Raw genomic sequence first — 20,130 nt, forward strand, 5'->3', positions numbered from 1 at the left:
CTCGAGACTTGCCTGTCATGCTATTTCTCGTACTACTGATTTTACTAACAATCGACTCGAATCGAGGTGGAAGGATAGATATATTGCCCATTCATCATTGCGGTACCACCTGGGTACGTTTAAGTCAGCAACAAACACCAATAAATGAAATTTTAATCCATATATAATATCCGAATAGTCCACCTCGCCAGCAAATATACACAGAAAAAAATAATGTTTCTTTTCGTTTAAACATTTGTGGTTTGTTAGATCTTATTGTCTGTTTGCACACACTGCGTGTAATTTTAGAACAGAGAAAATTGACGTCGCAGCCTAGCAACAACACGTACAGCGCGACATGCACTTGTATACAGCCACACGCATTGGTCCTCATCCTGAAGGGTTCTGTGAATGATCTTCACAAAGATGTCAAAAGAAAATAAATTCCCTATGGGTTTTAATTTGTTAGAAATAATTGTATACGGTATATAGAATTCAAAGTTTTCCCTTCAACATTTAATGTCAACCAGTACGTATTAACAGGGACGTGGTGTGTTTGATGCCACAGTTTTCGTGTATAGCCTAGTCTGTCATGCAGACCCTGACACAAATATATCTAATACAGCTTGAAGTACATACACACTGTACTTACACACTGTACTAACACTGTACTTACAATCTGTACTTACGCACTGTACTTACTTACACACTGTACTTACTTACACACTGTACTTACACACTGTACTTTACACACTGTACTTACACACTACATACACACTGTACTTACACACTGTACTTACACACTGCACTTACACACTGCACTTACACACTGTACCTACACACATTGCTTACACACTGTACTTACACACTGTAATACACACTGTACATACACACTTTGCTTACACACTGTACTTACTTACACACTGTACTTACTTACACACTGTACTTACATACACACTGTACTTACACACTATACTTACTTACACACTGTACTTACTTACACACTGTACTTACTTACACACTGTACTTACACACTGTACTTACATACACACTGTACTTACTTACACACTGTACTTACTTACACACTGTACTTACTTACACACTGTACTTACATACACACTGTACTTACATACACACTGTACTTACATACACACTGTACTTACTTACACACTGTACTTACATACACACTGTACTTACATACACACTGTACTTACTTACACACTGTACTTACACACTGTACTTACACACTGTACTTACTTACACACTGTACTTACTTACACACTGTACTTACATACACACTGTACTTACTTACACACTGTACTTACTTACACACTGTACTTACTTACACACTGTACTTACACACTGTACTTACTTACACACTGTACTTACATACACACTGTACTTACACACTGTACTTACACACTGTACTTACTTACACACTGTACTTACTTACACACTGTACTTACTTACACACTGTACTTACACACTGTACTTACTTACACACTGTACTTACACACTGTACTTACTTACACAATGTACTTACATACACACTGTACATACATACACACTGTACTTACATACACACTGTACTTACATACACACTGTACTTACTTACACACTGTACTTACTTACACACTGTACTTACTTACACACTGTACTTACACACTGTACTTACATACACACTGTACTTACACACTGTACTTACTTACACACTGTACTTACACACTGTACTTACACACTGTACTTACACACTGTACTTACTTACACACTGTACTTACTTACACACTGTACTTACATACACACTGTACTTACTTACACACTGTACTTACATACACACTGTACTTACATACACACTGTACTTACATACACACTGTACTTACACACTGTACTTACATACACACTGTACTTACATACACACTGTACTTACTTACACACTGTACTTACTTACACACTGTACTTACACACTGTACTTACTTACACACTGTACTTACATACACACTGTACTTACATACACACTGTACTTACTTACACACTGTACTTACTTACAATCTGTACTTACACACTGTACTTACTTACACACTGTACTTACACACTGTACTTACTTACACACTGTACTTACATACACACTGTACTTACTTACACACTGTACTTACTTACACACTGTACTTACATACTGTACTTACTTACACACTGTACTTACTTACACACTGTACTTACTTACACACTGTACTTACTTACACACTGTACTTACTTACACACTGTACTTACATACTGTACTTACATACACACTGTACTTACTTACATACTGTACTTACATACACACTGTACTTACATACACACTGTACTTACTTACACACTGTACTTAATTACACACTGTACTTACTTACACACTGTACTTACTTATACACTGTACTTACACACTGTACTTACTTACACACTGTACCTACATACTGTACTTACTTACACACTGTACTTACTTACACACTGTACTTACTTACACACTGTACTTACTTACACACTGTACTTACTTACACACTGTACTTACTTACACACTGTACTTACACACTGTACTTACTTACACACTGTACTTACACACTGTACTTACTTACACACTGTACTTACTTACACACTGTACTTACTTACACACTGTACTTACTTACACACTGTACTTACATACACACTGTACCTACTTACACACTGTACTTACTTACACACTGTACTTACACACTGTACTTACTTACACACTGTACTTACACACTGTACTTACTTACACACTGTACTTACTTACACACTGTACTTACTTACACACTGTACTTACTTACACACTGTACTTACTTACACACTGTACTTACACACTGTACTTACTTACACACTGTACTTACATACACACTGTACTTACTTACACACTGTACTTACATACACACTGTACTTACTTACACACTGTACTTACTTACACACTGTACTTACACACTGTACTTACAAACTGTACATACACGCCGCCTTAACACTGATGACTTAGCGCCTGACTACATAAAACAGTATTCATTCTCATGCGAAAAGCAGAATATGACCTTCTTTGAATACATTAATATTAATGATGCCATATACCAGGTGTCGGAAAGTGATTTGTTACATGACGACATTCAGACACCAACTGCTACACATGCTTCAACGTGGTGATACACAGTTAGTAATGAATTCTCAATACTGGGAGAACATACCAAACAGTTGAAATTGAAATAACGTATGCTACTTATAAAATTGGATTGTGTATATTTGCTTCGGATATAAGTGTCTAACATGATGATGAACTGAAGAATTTGAAGTTTCGTCGCCTCTGTTGAGACTGAATTCAACAGACGACCGTTGATGTGCCACACACTTATAACTAGTTTGTGGGAAGCATTTATCTGCGATGTTAGCAGCCATGTCGATTTCAACTCTGCAAATGATAAGCAAATGACTACCGATGACCGCAAGACTACAATGAAATGGAATGGTCTTTTACGTAATTTAATGCACATAGACAAGCCATAGAGTCATCTGATTTATCTCGGCACAGGAAATATGGAGTACCATTGCAGCAAAGCAGCGAACGGAGTTTGGATCGCCTGTGTGTGGCTGGCCTTGGCGACAAGATTGACAGGTGGGGTTTGGTCGACAGAACCATATGAATACGGACTTGTACTTAGCATAATTCGTTTGGTCGCACGTGATGCCAGTGCATGTTGCACGGTACGTCAATAATTTTGAGAGTTAAATGCGTGTGAAATGTTGTCGTTTTTTTGTGTGACAAATGTTAGCAGTCAAAAACTGAGTCTACAGGCCGTTTTTTCGAGTTTTCCGAGCCTGAAGAACATACATGTGACATCAATGGTATATATCTATGGTATATATCTATGGTATATTAGATTGATACTGGTCGTGTGAATTCCATCATGTGTAGTTAATTGTCCAAGATGGTGAAGAAACCAGAGTTTAATTAAAGTAGAACGAACAAGTCCGTCAGAACAGTTTTACAAGATTACGTTATGTGCTAACTGTGCATTAGCTGCTCTTACAGACCCCATAAACAGAACATCCACCCCACTCTCACCCCTTCTCAGCTTCAGCAGCCAATAGAAACTAACTGTTTTAGTCTACTAGTATTGTAATGTAATGATAACATGTAGCAAAACCATTACAAATGGTACGTTTCTAGTAGTCCTTATGGTACCTTAACTATTGGGCAGTTTGGCAAGGACTACGGGACTAGTGTCAATTTCTAATGCTGTCAAGCAGCCTGTACTCATCCCTTTCCAGCTCTGCCTGAAATTAAGAGACTTCATGTTAACCACATACTTCCGTTATGAAATACTGTTCTGGTTTCCACTTCTACGTAAGTTTATTTCAGGGTCAGTCCAACTATATGCTTGTCTAACTGGTTATCTTATTAATTATCTTATGAATTATCTTTGCCTGATAAATAGTAAGATACGTGTATGTGTTTGTTTTTTCTAAAATACTGCTGTAGCCATGTTATTGATTAATACAAATGACTGACTGATACTCGGTAGACTGGTATAACCCTATCACGAGTTCCTATTTAAAATGTGGCATGACAAGGGCTGGCTATCGGTACAGATCATACAGATAGATGATCAGAGAAGTATCTTTGGGCAAATATGAAAAAAAGATTCAAAGGAAATGAACATATTTCACTCCACTGGTGAGAGGTGGCACATCGATTCAGGGATTACTTTGTGGACATTTGAGATATAATTAAAACAGTTACTTTCCATCTTTAGCAATTAACATTATTGACAATAACAAGTCTGTTTGGGGATATCTAAATTTTATTTCATCACAATAGTTTATGTAAGATATAATCGATAGCATAATTTTCATATCTAAATCATTAATATTTCTTCCCATTGATCATGTTGATGATAATTCCGATTGTCGATTTTTTTGCCAGCCCTAGTCATGACACTTTATTTAAAGTCAAGTGCTACGAATAACACAATATTATCAATACACAACATGAGTATGCATGCCATTATGTACTGTAGATATCTTTGCATGAAGTTTTGCTGGGTTGAAAAGAATTCTGAAATGCCTGTCTTGCTCATTGTCTTGTGTCATGTCACATGTGGTATGTAAATGTTTGTGAGCATGTGAAAGCTGTTTGTTTGACATACATGTTTGGCAACATCTTGTCAAAGCTGTGTAGTCAGTACAACCTTTAATGCCGCAAACAGAAACACTCGTTAACATGTTATTGACGCAGGAGCACTCACAACTTTGTCAGCCAATAAACACCGCCTCTAATGGAAGCCTAACACCTCGTTAATGAAGAAGCTAATTGCTGGAGGGTCTATGTTTGTTCTGATCACTTGCCACTGTCTACCAGCCATTATTGTAATTGGCTGTTTTCACAGGGAATCACCAGTGTTTGGTAATAGAAGAGTGCTGACATTAACATGGTCATGTGCGTTTGAGTGACAGTTGTCTTTACTGATTGACAGGTGTATGTTTCAAGACAGGCTCATTTGTGCAAGTCTCATGGGTATATACAACTTTGTAGAATTGAATAGATTGTAACATCGTTAATGCAAATATTGTTTTCAAAACATCAAAAGCAGTGCACTGATAAGGTTTATTTTCCCTTAAGTACTGTCTGTCAATTTCCAGGGCTGAAACAAAATATGGCAGAGTCAGAGCATTTATCATGTCATAGTGTTCCCTTGCTATCTCTGCATGTAAAACAATGTCTTGGAGAGCAGGAAATACAGTTGAAATGGTAAATCATCATGTCTAGTAGGGCTGGGACGATACACCAACTGTGTGATCCGATATGTATCACGATACCTTGCTCATGATCCGATATGTTTCACGATACATGTATGTGCTCTTATCTGTGGTGCGTTCTAAAATTGAAAAAGAAAATATTTTACAATGTTAATATTATGTAATTGATGTAAAATCAAGTTTACTTGACACCCCCCACTAGCCATACCACAGACGTACATTAGATGTTGTCAACAGATCGCGAGGGGTAGATGGTGTGATGTACTCTGTGGCTGAGTCAGGCTCTCTCACAGTACATCTCACAGTACATCTCACCATATGCCTGAGGGATCAGTTTGCAACGAATTTATCTCAACGACATTCATTCACACAGGTCCTGAATATGTGTTTCACTGAGTAAAATGCTTTGCTTCAGCCATGTTGATAGCCAGCACATAACACACCAGTTTTTTCCCTTTACCCAATGTATTTTGAAAAACATTGGTTAATTTCAGCTCAGCTATACTTATGGGAGATAAGAAAGTTTCCTATTGTGTGTTCCGATTGATTTCTCTGCAGGGTATATGAGCAGACACCACGGAAAATAGTTGCCCACTCTTTAACCATTCAGCATGTTCAGGAGTTAGTATTTTAATGTAAGGTGAGACAAACATGGATGTCTAGTTACGTCTTTGGCCATACTTGTCACATACATGCAATCCATTCCAGTATTGTATATTCAAGACAGGCGTCCCAGAACTAATGAAACGATCGCATATATTCTAATACACAGATGTATTGCCTACAGTACTGATACACAGATGTATCGGCCACAGTACTGATACACAGATGTATCAGCCACAGTACTGATACACAGATGTACCGGCCACAGTATTGATACACAGATGTATTGGCCACAGTACTGATACAAACATGTATTGCCTACAGTACTGATACACAGATGTATCATCCACAGTACTGATACACGGATGTATCATCCACAGTACTGATACACAGATGTACCGGCCACAGTACTGATACACAGATGTATCAGCCACAGTACCGATACACAGATGTACCGGCCACAGTATTGATACCCAGATGTATTGGCCACAGTACTGATACACAGATATATCATCCACAGTACTGATACACAGATGTATCGGCCACAGTACTGATACCCAGATGTATCGGCCACAGTACTGATACACAGATGTATCATCCACAGTACTGATACACAGATGTATCAGCCACAGTACTGATACACAGATGTATCAGCCACAGTACTGATACACAGATGTATCAGCCACAGTACTGATACACAGATTTAGTGTCGATCTAGGGTAGACCTAAATGATGGATGTGTGTCTTAGATAGACCTAAATGGTGAGTATTTGTCTTAGATAGACCTAAATGATGGGTGTCTGTCTTAGGTAGACCTAAATGATAAGTGTCTGTCTTAGATAAACCTAAATGATGGGTGTCTGTCTTAGGTAGACCTAAATGATGGGTGTCTGTCTTAGGTAGACCTAAATGGTCGGTGTCTGTCTTAGATAAACCTAAATGATGGGTGTCTGTCTTAGATAAACCTAAATGATGGGTGTCTGTCTTAGGTAGACCTAAATGATGGGTGTCTGTCGAATATAGACCTAAATGACTCAGTGGGAGGAAAACACAACTGTTCTTAGCAAATAGAATCATTCAACATTCCCTAAATCCTGTGTAAAGAAACACACCAGTTGAGAAGCAACTCCTGTAGATAGGGGTACCACAATGCCTGTGTTTGACTCCACACAGTGTTTGGTAGTATGGCCCACTGTGAGTGATACCAGAGCTGTGGCAGTCTGTGAGATGGACATGCCGGGGAGAGATGGGCGTGATGATTGTGTTTGTGCCAGATCAATCACATTGTGTCCAGTAAGCCATGAATTGGGGAAATGGACACCTCAGATAGAGAAACAGTTGTGTGTTTCATGGTGGGACGATGCGCCATGACTCACGATGGTCTGTATGGGCAGGGATCAAGCATGTAATATTCAACTTGGGCCGATCGTAACTCAGCCACATGAATGTTGAATTAGGAGGGAAGATTAATTCTTTTTGGGACTAAAATGCGTCAAAAATCAATAGGCTGCTTGAAGTTATTCTCCCGAGTCAGCATGAAGACTCTTGCATTGCTTTCATATCATATCAGAAAAAGGTGAAAGCAAGAAATTAATAACTTGCTCTAGGAACCTCATTAATTCTCTGCTGCCAAAAGATTTTTTTTGTTTTTTTGTTGCCATTTCTGGTCAAAGCCAAATATGGAATAATTTCCAAGATTACAATGATATGTACAGGATGTAGAGATGGGGGGTTAAGATCTATTTCATGTTGTCATATTTCTGAACATCAGAATTACTAGGTTGTTAATTAGAATTGACATCACCTGGGGGTGGGGGAGGGGGAGAGGTGAAGGGAGTGCCAATATGGGGGTCTGCTGTAACTTGGAGTTGTCAGAATAAACAGAAACTCCTGTGTACATTCATGCCAGGCCAACCACCAGTTCCTTGGTCCGTCCATTGAGCATGTTGAGGATGACAATCCTTGTTACACTTCTTACAACGGCCCGTAAAGATCAGGGATAGAATAGGTCTTCAGCAACCCATGCTTGTTGTAAACATCTGTGGTAGAATAGGTCTTCAGCAACCCATGCTTGTTGTAAACATCTGTGGTAGAATAGGTCTCCAGCAACCCATGCTTGTTGTAAACATCTGTGGTAGAATAGGTCTCCAGCAACCCATGCTTGTTGTAAACATCTGTGGTAGAATAGGTCTTCAGCAACACGTGCTTGTTTAGTCAAGGCTCTATCATATACCCGGTAGCTGGAATATTGCTGAGTACGGCATTAAACAGCAAACAAACTGAACTTCTTACAACGGGCAGGTGATTCCAACAGCCAGTTCTTCTGAAATAAGTATATATTCAGATATTCATGGTGGTACGGACAGAAGGCCAATATTCTGTCTGCCACAGGACAGTGCTGTTATCCAAATGAAGGTATGTCTTCTTGAAACGTTTCATATATTGGAAGTATTCAGAAGTTTCCCTGTGGAGATTTCGGGCTAGTGAAGGTCCCCAGCAAACTATGCTGGTTTGAAGAGGTAACCTAGTGGATCGGTTGGTCAGGCATTGCGATGGTGTGTCCTCGTTACCTGACGGCGAGGATCACTGTTCACAATATTGATCACTGGATTGTCTGTTACGGACAGGATTATTTACAGGCAGGAATTTTGCTGAGTGTGGCGTTAAATAAACTGAGCCGACAGACAAGACTATAGAGCACAGGCTTGTACATTACACCGATTGAAGGACACATGAGTTTGTGTTAACATGGTGAAAGCATTTTCTATTTTTTTGTGCTCCTTTCTTCTGATTGAATTGGTTTAAAATTTGAGACTTGAGAAACTTTGTGTGGGAATCTATCTGAGTAAAAGGTTTCTTGAGGGAGCTGAAGTCAGCTGTTTACCAGAATCAAAGAAGTTTTTTTAATTTTTTTATGCATGTCCAAATATGACACTTTACACAGTTATACAGGGTTTTACTGGGACTGACAAATGTGGAGTCCAGGAGACCCCCAATAATAAATTTTGAGGGTCCTTGCAGGTAAGAAGAGGGTCCTTGCAAACAATATGAGCATCCTTGCCAGCAATAAGAGGTCCTTGCAGGCAATAAGAGGGTCCTTGCCAGCAAAAAGAGGGTCCTTGCCAGCAATAAGAGTGTCCTTCCCAGCAATAAGAGGGTCCTTGCCAGCAATAAGAGGGTCCTTGCGAGCAATATGAGGGTCCTTGCCAGGAATAAGAGGGTCCTTGCAAGCAATATGAGGGTCCTTTCCAGCAATATGAGGGTCCCTGAAGGCAATATGAAGCTCCTTGCAGGCAAAGTGAGGGTCCCTGCAGGCAATATGAGGGTCCCTGCAGGCAATATAAGAGTCCTTGCAGGCATTATGAGGGTCCTTGCCAGCAATATGAGGGTCCTTGCCAGCAATATGAGGGTCCTTGGAGACAATATGAGGGTCCTTGCAAGCAGTATGAGGGTCCTTGCAGGCAATATGAGGGTCCTTGCCAGCAATATGAGGGTCCTTGCAGGCAATATGAGGGTCCATGCAGGCAGTATGAGGGTCCTTGCAGGCAATATGAGGGTCCTTGCAGGCAATATGAGGTCCCTGCAGACGATATGAGGATCCTTGAAGGCAATATGAGGATCCCTGCAGGCAATATGAGGTCTCTTCAGGCAATATGAGGGTCGTTGCAGGCAATATGAGGTCCCTGCAGACGATATGAGGTCTCTTCAGGCAATATGAGGATCCCTGCAGGCAATATGAGGTCTCTTCAGGCAATATGAGGATCCTTGCAGGCAATATGAGGGTCCTTGCAGGCAATATGAGGTCCCTGCAGACGATATGAGGATCCTTGAAGGCAATATGAGGATCCCTGCAGGCAATATGAGGTCTCTTCAGGCAATATGAGGGTCGTTGCAGGCAATATGAGGTCCCTGCAGACGATATGAGGTCTCTTCAGGCAATATGAGGATCCCTGCAGGCAATATGAGGTCTCTTCAGGCAATATGAGGATCCTTGCCAGCAATATGAGGGTCCTTGCCAGCAATATGAGGGTCTCTGCAGGCAATATGAAGCTCCTTGCAGGCAAAATGAGGGTCCCTGCAGGCAATATGAGGTCCCTGCAGGCAATATGAGGGTCCTTGCAGACAATATGAGGGTCCTTGCAGACAATATGAGGGTCCTGGCAGACAATATGAGGGTCCTTGCAGGCAGTATGAGGGTCTTTGCAGGCAGTATGAGGGTCCTTGCAGGCAATATGAGGGTCCTTGCAGACAATATGAGGGTCCTTGCAGGCAATATGAGGGTCCTTGCAGGCAATATGAAGGCCCTTGCAGGCAATATGAAGGCCCTTGCAGACAATATGAGGGCCCTGTATGGTAATGTAATGGTGTAGTGTACTGTATGTTTAGATAATTACTTTAGAGCCTGGATTGAATCAATGATCATGTGGACTGATCATGATTGATGGATGAAATGAGACACCTATAGCTGCTCTTGAGGCACTGTAGGTACAATGAATGTTATTGTGCGTCCCAAGGGATGCAGTGTATTCTTTTTCTGCGTCCAATCTTAACATTTGTGTGTCCTGGACGCACATCTGTGCATCATGTAAAACCCCGATTCTCCACATGGGTACGATGTATGAAGCCCATTGGTGTACCCCACCGTGATATCTCTGAAATATTACTATAAGTGGCGTAAAACCAGACTCTCTCTCAACAGGGGTGCCCGGAATGCTGCACTCTGTGTCGTGTGATATGATACCCTACGACACCCCTAACAAAATCTACCAACTTTTAGTTTTCTTGGTTTGTATCCGAAATGTGGTCAACATAGTAACTATATAATTAGTTCCCCAAGTTCAGAGTGCCAAGCATCGATGGCAGCAGCCATGAGGGCTGCTCTGGTAATGGCTCCCTTCAACCATGTCCGGCAGATGGGTTTGATCTGGGTCACCGTGACCTAGTTGATTGCTCGTCTCTTTTATTAATTCATATTGGAATCATGCAGGTTGGTGATCAGAATATTGAGGAGAAAGTTATTGATTTTGTGGACAGGGGCATTTCTTTGTGCTCCCCCTGTGTAGTTCCAACTGTTGGATGCCATGATGGAAAATTTGATATTTATTGCCTGTGTCAGAAAGAATTCCATGTTTGGCCAAGATTGATGTGTTTTTATGTTCATTAAATTACTGGGCTCTAGAATGGTGCTGTTGTGAAGAAATGTGTGTGATGCCGTTCTAGGAATGAAAGAGATTGTTTGAGAAAAGTTTGAGGTCCACAATGGGAATACTTTGTGATGATGATTAGTACAGGAGATCAGTACAGGAGAATAGTACCGGAGATCAGTACAGGAGATCAGTACAGGAGATGAGTACAGGAGATCAGTACAGGAGATGAGTACAGGAGATCAGTACAGGAGATCAGTACAGGAGATCAGTACAGGAGATCAGTACAGGAGATCAGTACAGGAGATCAGTACAGGAGATCAGTACAGGAGATGAGTACAGGAGATCAGTACAGGAGATCAGTACAGGAGATCAGTACAGGAGATCAGTACAGGAGATCAGTACAGGAGATGAGTACAGGAGATCAGTACAGGAGATCAGTACAGGAGATCAGTACAGGAGATCAGTACAGGAGATCAGTACAGGAGATCAGTACAGGAGATGAGTACAGGAGATGAGTACAGGAGATCAGTACAGGAGATGAGTACAGGAGATCAGTACAGGAGATCAGTACAGGAGATCAGTACAGGAGATGAGTACAGGAGATGAGTACAGGAGATCAGTACAGGAGATCAGTACAGGAGATCAGTACAGGAGATGAGTACAGGAGATCAGTACAGGAGATCAGTACAGGAGATGAGTACAGGAGATTAGTACAGGAGATGAGTACAGGAGATGAGTACAGGAGATGAGTACAGGAGATCAGTACAGGAGATCAGTACAGGAGATGAGTACAGGAGATGAGTACAGGAGATTAGTACAGGAGATCAGTACAGGAGATGAGTACAGGAGATGAGTACAGGAGATCAGTACAGGAGATCAGTACAGGAGATCAGTACAGGAGATGAGTACAGGAGATCAGTACAGGAGATGAGTACAGGAGATCAGTACAGGAGATCAGTACAGGAGATGAGTACAGCAGATCAGTACAGGAGATCAGTACAGGAGATCAGTACAGGAGATGAGTACAGGAGATGAGTACAGGAGATCAGTACCGGAGATCAGTACAGGAGATGAGTACAGGAGATGAGTACAGGAGATCAGTACAGGAGATGAGTACAGCAGATCAGTACAGGAGATCAGTACAGGAGATCAGTACAGGAGATCAGTACATACAGGAGATGAGTACAGGAGATCAGTACAGGAGATCAGTACAGGAGATGAGTACAGCAGATCAGTACAGGAGATCAGTACAGGAGATCAGTACAGGAGATCAGTACAGGAGATGAGTACAGGAGATCAGTACAGGAGATGAGTACAGGAGATGAGTACAGGAGATGAGTACAGGAGATGAGTACAGGAGATCAGTACAGGAGATCAGTACAGGAGATGAGTACAGCAGATCAGTACAGGAGATCAGTACAGGAGATCAGTACAGGAGATGAGTACAGGAGATCAGTACAGGAGATCAGTACAGGAGATCAGTACAGGAGATGAGTACAGGAGATCAGTACAGGAGATGAGTACAGGAGATGAGTACAGGAGATCAGTACAGGAGATCAGTACAGGAGATCAGTACAGGAGATCAGTACAGGAGATGAGTACAGGAGATCAGTACAGGAGATGAGTACAGGAGATCAGTACAGGAGATGAGTACAGCAGATCAGTACAGGAGATGAGTACAGGAGATCAGTACAGGAGATGAGTACAGGAGATCAGTACAGGAGATCAGTACAGGAGATCAGTACAGGAGATCAGTACAGGAGATCAGTACAGGAGATCAGTACAGGAGATGAGTACAGGAGATCAGTACAGGAGATGAGTACAGCAGATCAGTACAGGAGATGAGTACAGGAGATCAGTACAGGAGATGAGTACAGGAGATCAGTACAGGAGATCAGTACAGGAGATGAGTACAGGAGATCAGTACAGGAGATGAGTACAGCAGATCAGTACAGGAGATGAGTACAGGAGATCAGTACAGGAGATGAGTACAGGAGATCAGTACAGGAGATCAGTACAGGAGATCAGTACAGGAGATCAGTACAGGAGATGAGTACAGGAGATCAGTACAGGAGATGAGTACAGGAGATCAGTACAGGAGATGAGTACAGCAGATCAGTACAGGAGATGAGTACAGGAGATCAGTACAGGAGATGAGTACAGGAGATCAGTACAGGAGATCAGTACAGGAGATGAGTACAGGAGATCAGTACAGGAGATGAGTACAGGAGATCAGTACAGGAGATCAGTACAGGAGATGAGTACAGCAGATCAGTACAGGAGATCAGTACAGGAGATCAGTACAGGAGATGAGTACAGGAGATCAGTACAGGAGATCAGTACAGGAGATCAGTACAGGAGATGAGTACAGGAGATCAGTACAGGAGATCAGTACAGCAGATCAGTACAGGTGATCAGTACAGGAGATGAGTACAGGAGATGAGTACAGGAGATGAGTACAGGAGATGAGTACAGGAGATCAGTACAGGAGATGAGTACAGGAGATGAGTACAGGAGATGAGTACAGGAGATCAGTACAGGAGATCAGTACAGGAGATCAGTACAGGAGATCAGTACAGGAGATCAGTACAGGAGATCAGTACAGGAGATGAGTACAGGAGATGAGTACAGCAGATCAGTACAGGAGATCAGTACCGGAGATCAGTACAGGAGATCAGTACAGGAGATGAGTACAGGAGATCAGTACAGGAGATCAGTACAGGAGATCAGTACAGGAGATCAGTACAGGAGATGAGTACAGGAGATCAGTACAGGAGATCAGTACAGGAGATCAGTACAGGAGATGAGTACAGGAGATGAGTACAGGAGATGAGTACAGGAGATGAGTACAGGAGATGAGTACAGGAGATGAGTACAGGAGATCAGTACAGGAGATGAGTACAGCAGATCAGTACAGGAGATGAGTACAGGAGATGAGTACAGGAGATGAGTACAGGAGATCAGTACAGGAGATCAGTACAGGAGATCAGTACAGGAGATGAGTACAGCAGATCAGTACAGGAGATCAGTACCGGAGATCAGTACAGGAGATGAGTACAGGAGATGAGTACAGGAGATCAGTACAGGAGATCAGTACAGGAGATCAGTACAGGAGATCAGTACAGGAGATGAGTACAGGAGATGAGTACAGGAGATGAGTACAGGAGATGAGTACAGGAGATGAGTACAGGAGATCAGTACAGGAGATGAGTACAGGAGATGAGTACAGGAGATGAGTACAGGAGATGAGTACAGGAGATCAGTACAGGAGATCAGTACAGGAGATCAGTACAGCAGATCAGTACAGGAGATCAGTACAGGAGATGAGTACAGGAGATGAGTACAGGAGATGAGTACAGGAGATCAGTACAGGTGATCAGTACAGGAGATCAGTACAGGAGATGAGTACAGGAGATCAGTACAGGAGATGAGTACAGGAGATCAGTACAGGAGATCAGTACAGGAGATCAGTACAGGAGATGAGTACAGGAGATGAGTACAGGAGATGAGTACAGGAGATGAGTACAGGAGATCAGTACAGGAGATGAGTACAGGAGATCAGTACAGGAGATCAGTACAGGAGATGAGTACAGCAGATCAGTACAGGAGATCAGTACCGGAGATCAGTACAGGAGATGAGTACAGGAGATCAGTACAGGAGATCAGTACAGGAGATCAGTACCGGAGATCAGTACAGGAGATGAGTACAGGAGATGAGTACAGGAGATCAGTACAGGAGATCAGTACAGCAGATCAGTACAGGTGATCAGTACAGGAGATGAGTACAGGAGATGAGTACAGGAGATCAGTACAGGAGATGAGTACAGGAGATCAGTACAGGAGATCAGTACAGGAGATCAGTACAGGAGATGAGTACAGCAGATCAGTACAGGAGATCAGTACCGGAGATCAGTACAGGAGATGAGTACAGGAGATGAGTACAGGAGATCAGTACAGGAGATCAGTACAGCAGATCAGTACAGGAGATGAGTACAGGAGATGAGTACAGGAGATGAGTACAGGAGATGAGTACAGGAGATGAGTACCGGAGATGAGTACAGGAGATCAGTACAGGAGATGAGTACAGGTGATCAGTACAGGAGATGAGTACAGGAGATGAGTACAGGAGATGAGTACAGGAGATCAGTACAGGAGATCAGTACAGGAGATGAGTACAGGAGATGAGTACAGGAGATGAGTACAGGAGATCAGTACAGGAGATGAGTACAGGAGATCAGTACAGGAGATCAGTACAGGAGATGAGTACAGGAGATGAGTACAGGAGATGAGTACAGGAGATCAGTACAGGAGATGAGTACAGGAGATCAGTACAGGAGATCAGTACAGGAGATCAGTACAGGAGATCAGTACAGGAGATCAGTACCGGAGATCAGTACAGGAGATGAGTACAGGAGATGAGTACAGGAGATGAGTACAGGAGATCAGTACAGGAGATGAGTACAGGAGATCAGTACAGGAGATCAGTACAGGAGATCAGTACAGCAGATCAGTACAGGAGATCAGTACAGGAGATGAGTACAGGAGATGAGTACAGGAGATGAGTACAGGAGATCAGTACAGGTGATCAGTACAGGAGATCAGTACAGGAGATGAGTACAGGAGATCAGTACAGGAGATGAGTACAGGAGATCAGTACAGGAGATCAGTACAGGAGATCAGTACAGGAGATGAGTACAGGAGATGAGTACAGGAGATGAGTACAGGAGATGAGTACAGGAGATCAGTACAGGAGATGAGTACAGGAGATCAGTACAGGAGATCAGTACAGGAGATGAGTACAGCAGATCAGTACAGGAGATCAGTACCGGAGATCAGTACAGGAGATGAGTACAGGAGATGAGTACAGGAGATCAGTACAGGAGATCAGTACCAGAGATCAGTACAGGAGATGAGTACAGGAGATGAGTACAGGAGATCAGTACAGGAGATCAGTACAGCAGATCAGTACAGGTGATCAGTACAGGAGATGAGTACAGGAGATGAGTACAGGAGATCAGTACAGGAGATCAGTACAGGAGATCAGTACAGGAGATCAGTACAGGAGATGAGTACAGCAGATCAGTACAGGAGATCAGTACCGGAGATCAGTACAGGAGATGAGTACAGGAGATGAGTACAGGAGATCAGTACAGGAGATCAGTACAGCAGATCAGTACAGGTGATCAGTACAGGAGATGAGTACAGGAGATGAGTACAGGAGATGAGTACAGGAGATCAGTACAGGAGATCAGTACAGGAGATGAGTACAGGAGATGAGTACAGGAGATGAGTACAGGAGATCAGTACAGGAGATGAGTACAGGAGATCAGTACAGGAGATCAGTACAGGAGATGAGTACAGCAGATCAGTACAGGAGATCAGTACCGGAGATCAGTACAGGAGATGAGTACAGGAGATGAGTACAGGAGATCAGTACAGGAGATCAGTACAGGAGATCAGTACAGGAGATCAGTACAGGAGATGAGTACAGGAGATGAGTACAGGAGATGAGTACAGGAGATCAGTACAGGAGATGAGTACAGGAGATCAGTACAGGAGATCAGTACAGGAGATCAGTACAGGAGATCAGTACAGGAGATCAGTACAGGAGATCAGTACAGGAGATGAGTACAGGAGATCAGTACAGGAGATGAGTACAGGAGATGAGTACAGGAGATCAGTACAGGAGATCAGTACAGGAGATGAGTACAGGAGATGAGTACAGGAGATCAGTACAGGAGATCAGTACAGGAGATGAGTACAGGAGATCAGTACAGGAGATGAGTACAGGAGATGAGTACAGGAGATCAGTACAGGAGATCAGTACAGGATATGAGTACAGGAGATTAGTACAGGAGATCAGTACAGGAGATGAGTACAGGAGATGAGTACAGGAGATCAGTACAGGAGATGAGTACAGGAGATCAGTACAGGAGATCAGTACAGGAGATCAGTACAGGAGATGAGTACAGGAGATCAGTACAGGAGATCAGTACAGGAGATGAGTACAGGAGATGAGTACAGGAGATCAGTACAGGAGATGAGTACAGGAGATCAGTACAGGAGATCAGTACCGGAGATCAGTACAGGTGATTAGTACAGGACCTGGCTGTGTGCCACCATGCCCTGTGACCTGGCTGTGTGCCACCATGCCCTTTGACCTGGCTGTGTGCCATTATGCCCTGTGACCTGGCTGTGTGCCACCATGCCCTGTGACCTGGCTGTGTGCCACCATGCCCTGTGACCTGGCTGTGTGCCACCATGCCCTTTGACCTGGCTGTGTGCCACCATGCCCTTTGACCTGGGTGTGTGCCACCATGCCCTTTGACCTGGCTGTGTACCACCATGCCCTTTGACCTGGCTGTGTGCCACCATGCCCTGTGACCTGGCTGTGTGCCACCATGCCCTGTGACCTGGCTGTGTGCCTCCATGCCCTGTGACCTGGCTGTGTGCCTCCATGCCCTGTGACCTGGCTGTGTGCCACCATGCCCTGTCACCTGGCTGTGTGCCACCATGCCCTTTGACCTGGGTGTGTGCCACCATGCCCTTTGACCTGGCTGTGTGCCACCATGCCCTGTGACCTGGCTGTGTGCCACCATGCCCTGTGACCTGGCAGTGTGCCTCCATGCCCTGTGACCTGGCTGTGTGCCTCCATGCCCTGTGTCCTGGCTGTGTGCCTCCATGCCCTGTGACCTGGCTGTGTGCCACCATGCCCTGTGACCTGGCTGTGTGCCACCATGCCCTGTGACCTGGCAGTGTGCCTCCATGCCCTGTGACCTGGCTGTGTGCCTCCATGCCCTGTGACCTGGCAGTGTGCCTCCATGCCCTGTGACCTGGCTGTGTGCCACCATGCCCTTTGACCTGGCAGTGTGCCTCCATGCCCTTTGACCTGGCAGTGTGCCTCCATGCCCTGTGACCTGGCTGTGTGCCACCATGCCCTGTGACCTGGCAGTGTGCCACCATGCCCTTTTACCTGGGTGTGTGCCACCATGCCCTTAGACCTGGCTGTGTGCCACCATGCCCTTTGACCTGGCTGTGTGCCACCATGCCCTTTGACCTGGCTGTGTGCCACCATGCCCTGTGACCTTGCAGTGTGCCTCCATGCCCTGTGACCTGGCTGTGTGCCACCATGCCCTGTGAGCTGGCTGTGTGCCTCCATGCCCTGTGACCTGGCAGTGTGCCTCCATGCCCTGTGACCTGGCTGTGTGCCACCATGCCCTGTGACCTGGGTGTGTGCCACCATGCCCTGTGACCTGGCTGTGTGCCACCATGCCCTGTGACCTGGCAGTGTGCCTCCATGCCCTGTGACCTGGCAGTGTGCCTCCATGCCCTGTGACCTGGCAGTGTGCCACCATGACCTGTGACCTGGCAGTGTGCCTCCATGCCCTGTGACCTGGCAGTGTGCCTCCATGCCCTGTGACCTGGCTGTGTGCCACCATGCTCCGTGATCCAAGTGCTACCGTGACTGTGACCTGCCTGTGTGCCACTCTTCTCTAATCACTGCTCATGCTGTCTAGATGTCTGATTCAGACACAACAACTTGATAAACTGAAGCAGTTCACAATGAAACATGATAAAAGTTCAACATGTTTCAAACACTATCGACAAGATCTCTAGACCCCTCCTTAATTTCAAACACTTCAGAAATATTGCAACAACATCTAAACTATGTTCACTTTCCTCTTCAGTGATTCAGTCAACAAGATGTTAAACAAATTATACTTCATGTCATGTCAGATGTATTCATGTCATGTCAGATGTCAAGTAGTATTTGCACCAAGGAGCTGTCCGGAGCTGCAGCCAGTGATCCGCTTGGCAGGGCAGTACATGCATCTAGCGTTGTTTTCATCTTCAGACGAAAGTGTTTGGCAACTTATGTTGTGTTGTATTTTTAATGATCGAATTGCTGTCATCAGGTTTTAAGCCTGCTTATTAAAGTTTACAGCATACATCATGTACAATATGGGTACTGTGACTGACATAGGTCTCTTCTGTTAGTTGTTAAAGTGATTCAGTATTCAAGAGCTGCGTGAGTTGGTCTGGGTGTTGATACCGTCCGTCTGATGACTCCGCTGCATCACAGGTTCATAGCTTGTGGATTATAAATATTAATCATATATTGTCATGTTATGCTTGAATAGATCCCAGCAGCCTATTATAACATTGTAAAAGAACGAAAACAAATTCAAAACTGATAGAAAACAGCTGTTCGATAGACATGATAGAGCTGAGGTTAACTTGTGCTCTATCATGTGACTTGCATTGACTTGGAAAAAGATGTGTCTTTTTGCTTCGAAGTGGGGTAAAAGGGATTTATTCTGCCTGTCAGAAATCCATGTGCAGCCTAACTTGTTCGTGGCGGGGTATAAGGGATTTATTCTTCCTCTGAGAAATTTATTTCCCTCCCAGGCAGGATACATAATACTTTATCAAGATCATGTGAACCAATCAGATCTCATCATTGTGACCTGGATGTATATAATGTAATTTTTTACCATGGGCGGAATTGAACCTGGATCATCGTCATGTTCTAGTTGAGAGGCCATTAGGTCACTAGATCAGCTTCTTGTGCCTGGATTGCAAGAATAGATTGCTAGCCTGTTTAATGATA

General features: G+C 43.6%; 1 protein-coding gene across 3 annotated transcripts in view; it reads left to right on the forward strand.

The window, feature by feature from the left end:
• The first annotated feature begins 3,414 nt into the window (after positions 1–3,414).
• The window catches only part of LOC139472265 (uncharacterized), a 43,684-nt gene continuing 26,968 nt past the window's right edge, over positions 3,415–20,130 (forward strand). For all 3 annotated transcript variants that reach the window (XR_011653876.1, XR_011653877.1, XM_071254673.1), the window contains exon 1: positions 3,415–3,625. Coding sequence is in view for 1 of the 3 variants with exons in the window: in XM_071254673.1 (XP_071110774.1) it covers positions 3,547–3,625 (79 nt within the window). In the remaining 2 variants the exon portion in view is untranslated. The remainder of the gene's footprint in view (positions 3,626–20,130) is intronic.

This window comes from Haliotis cracherodii, unplaced genomic scaffold (assembly GCF_022045235.1).
Source record: "Haliotis cracherodii isolate W230 unplaced genomic scaffold, xgHalCrac1.p SCAF_24, whole genome shotgun sequence".
NCBI classification, from domain to species: Eukaryota; Metazoa; Mollusca; class Gastropoda; order Lepetellida; family Haliotidae; genus Haliotis; species Haliotis cracherodii.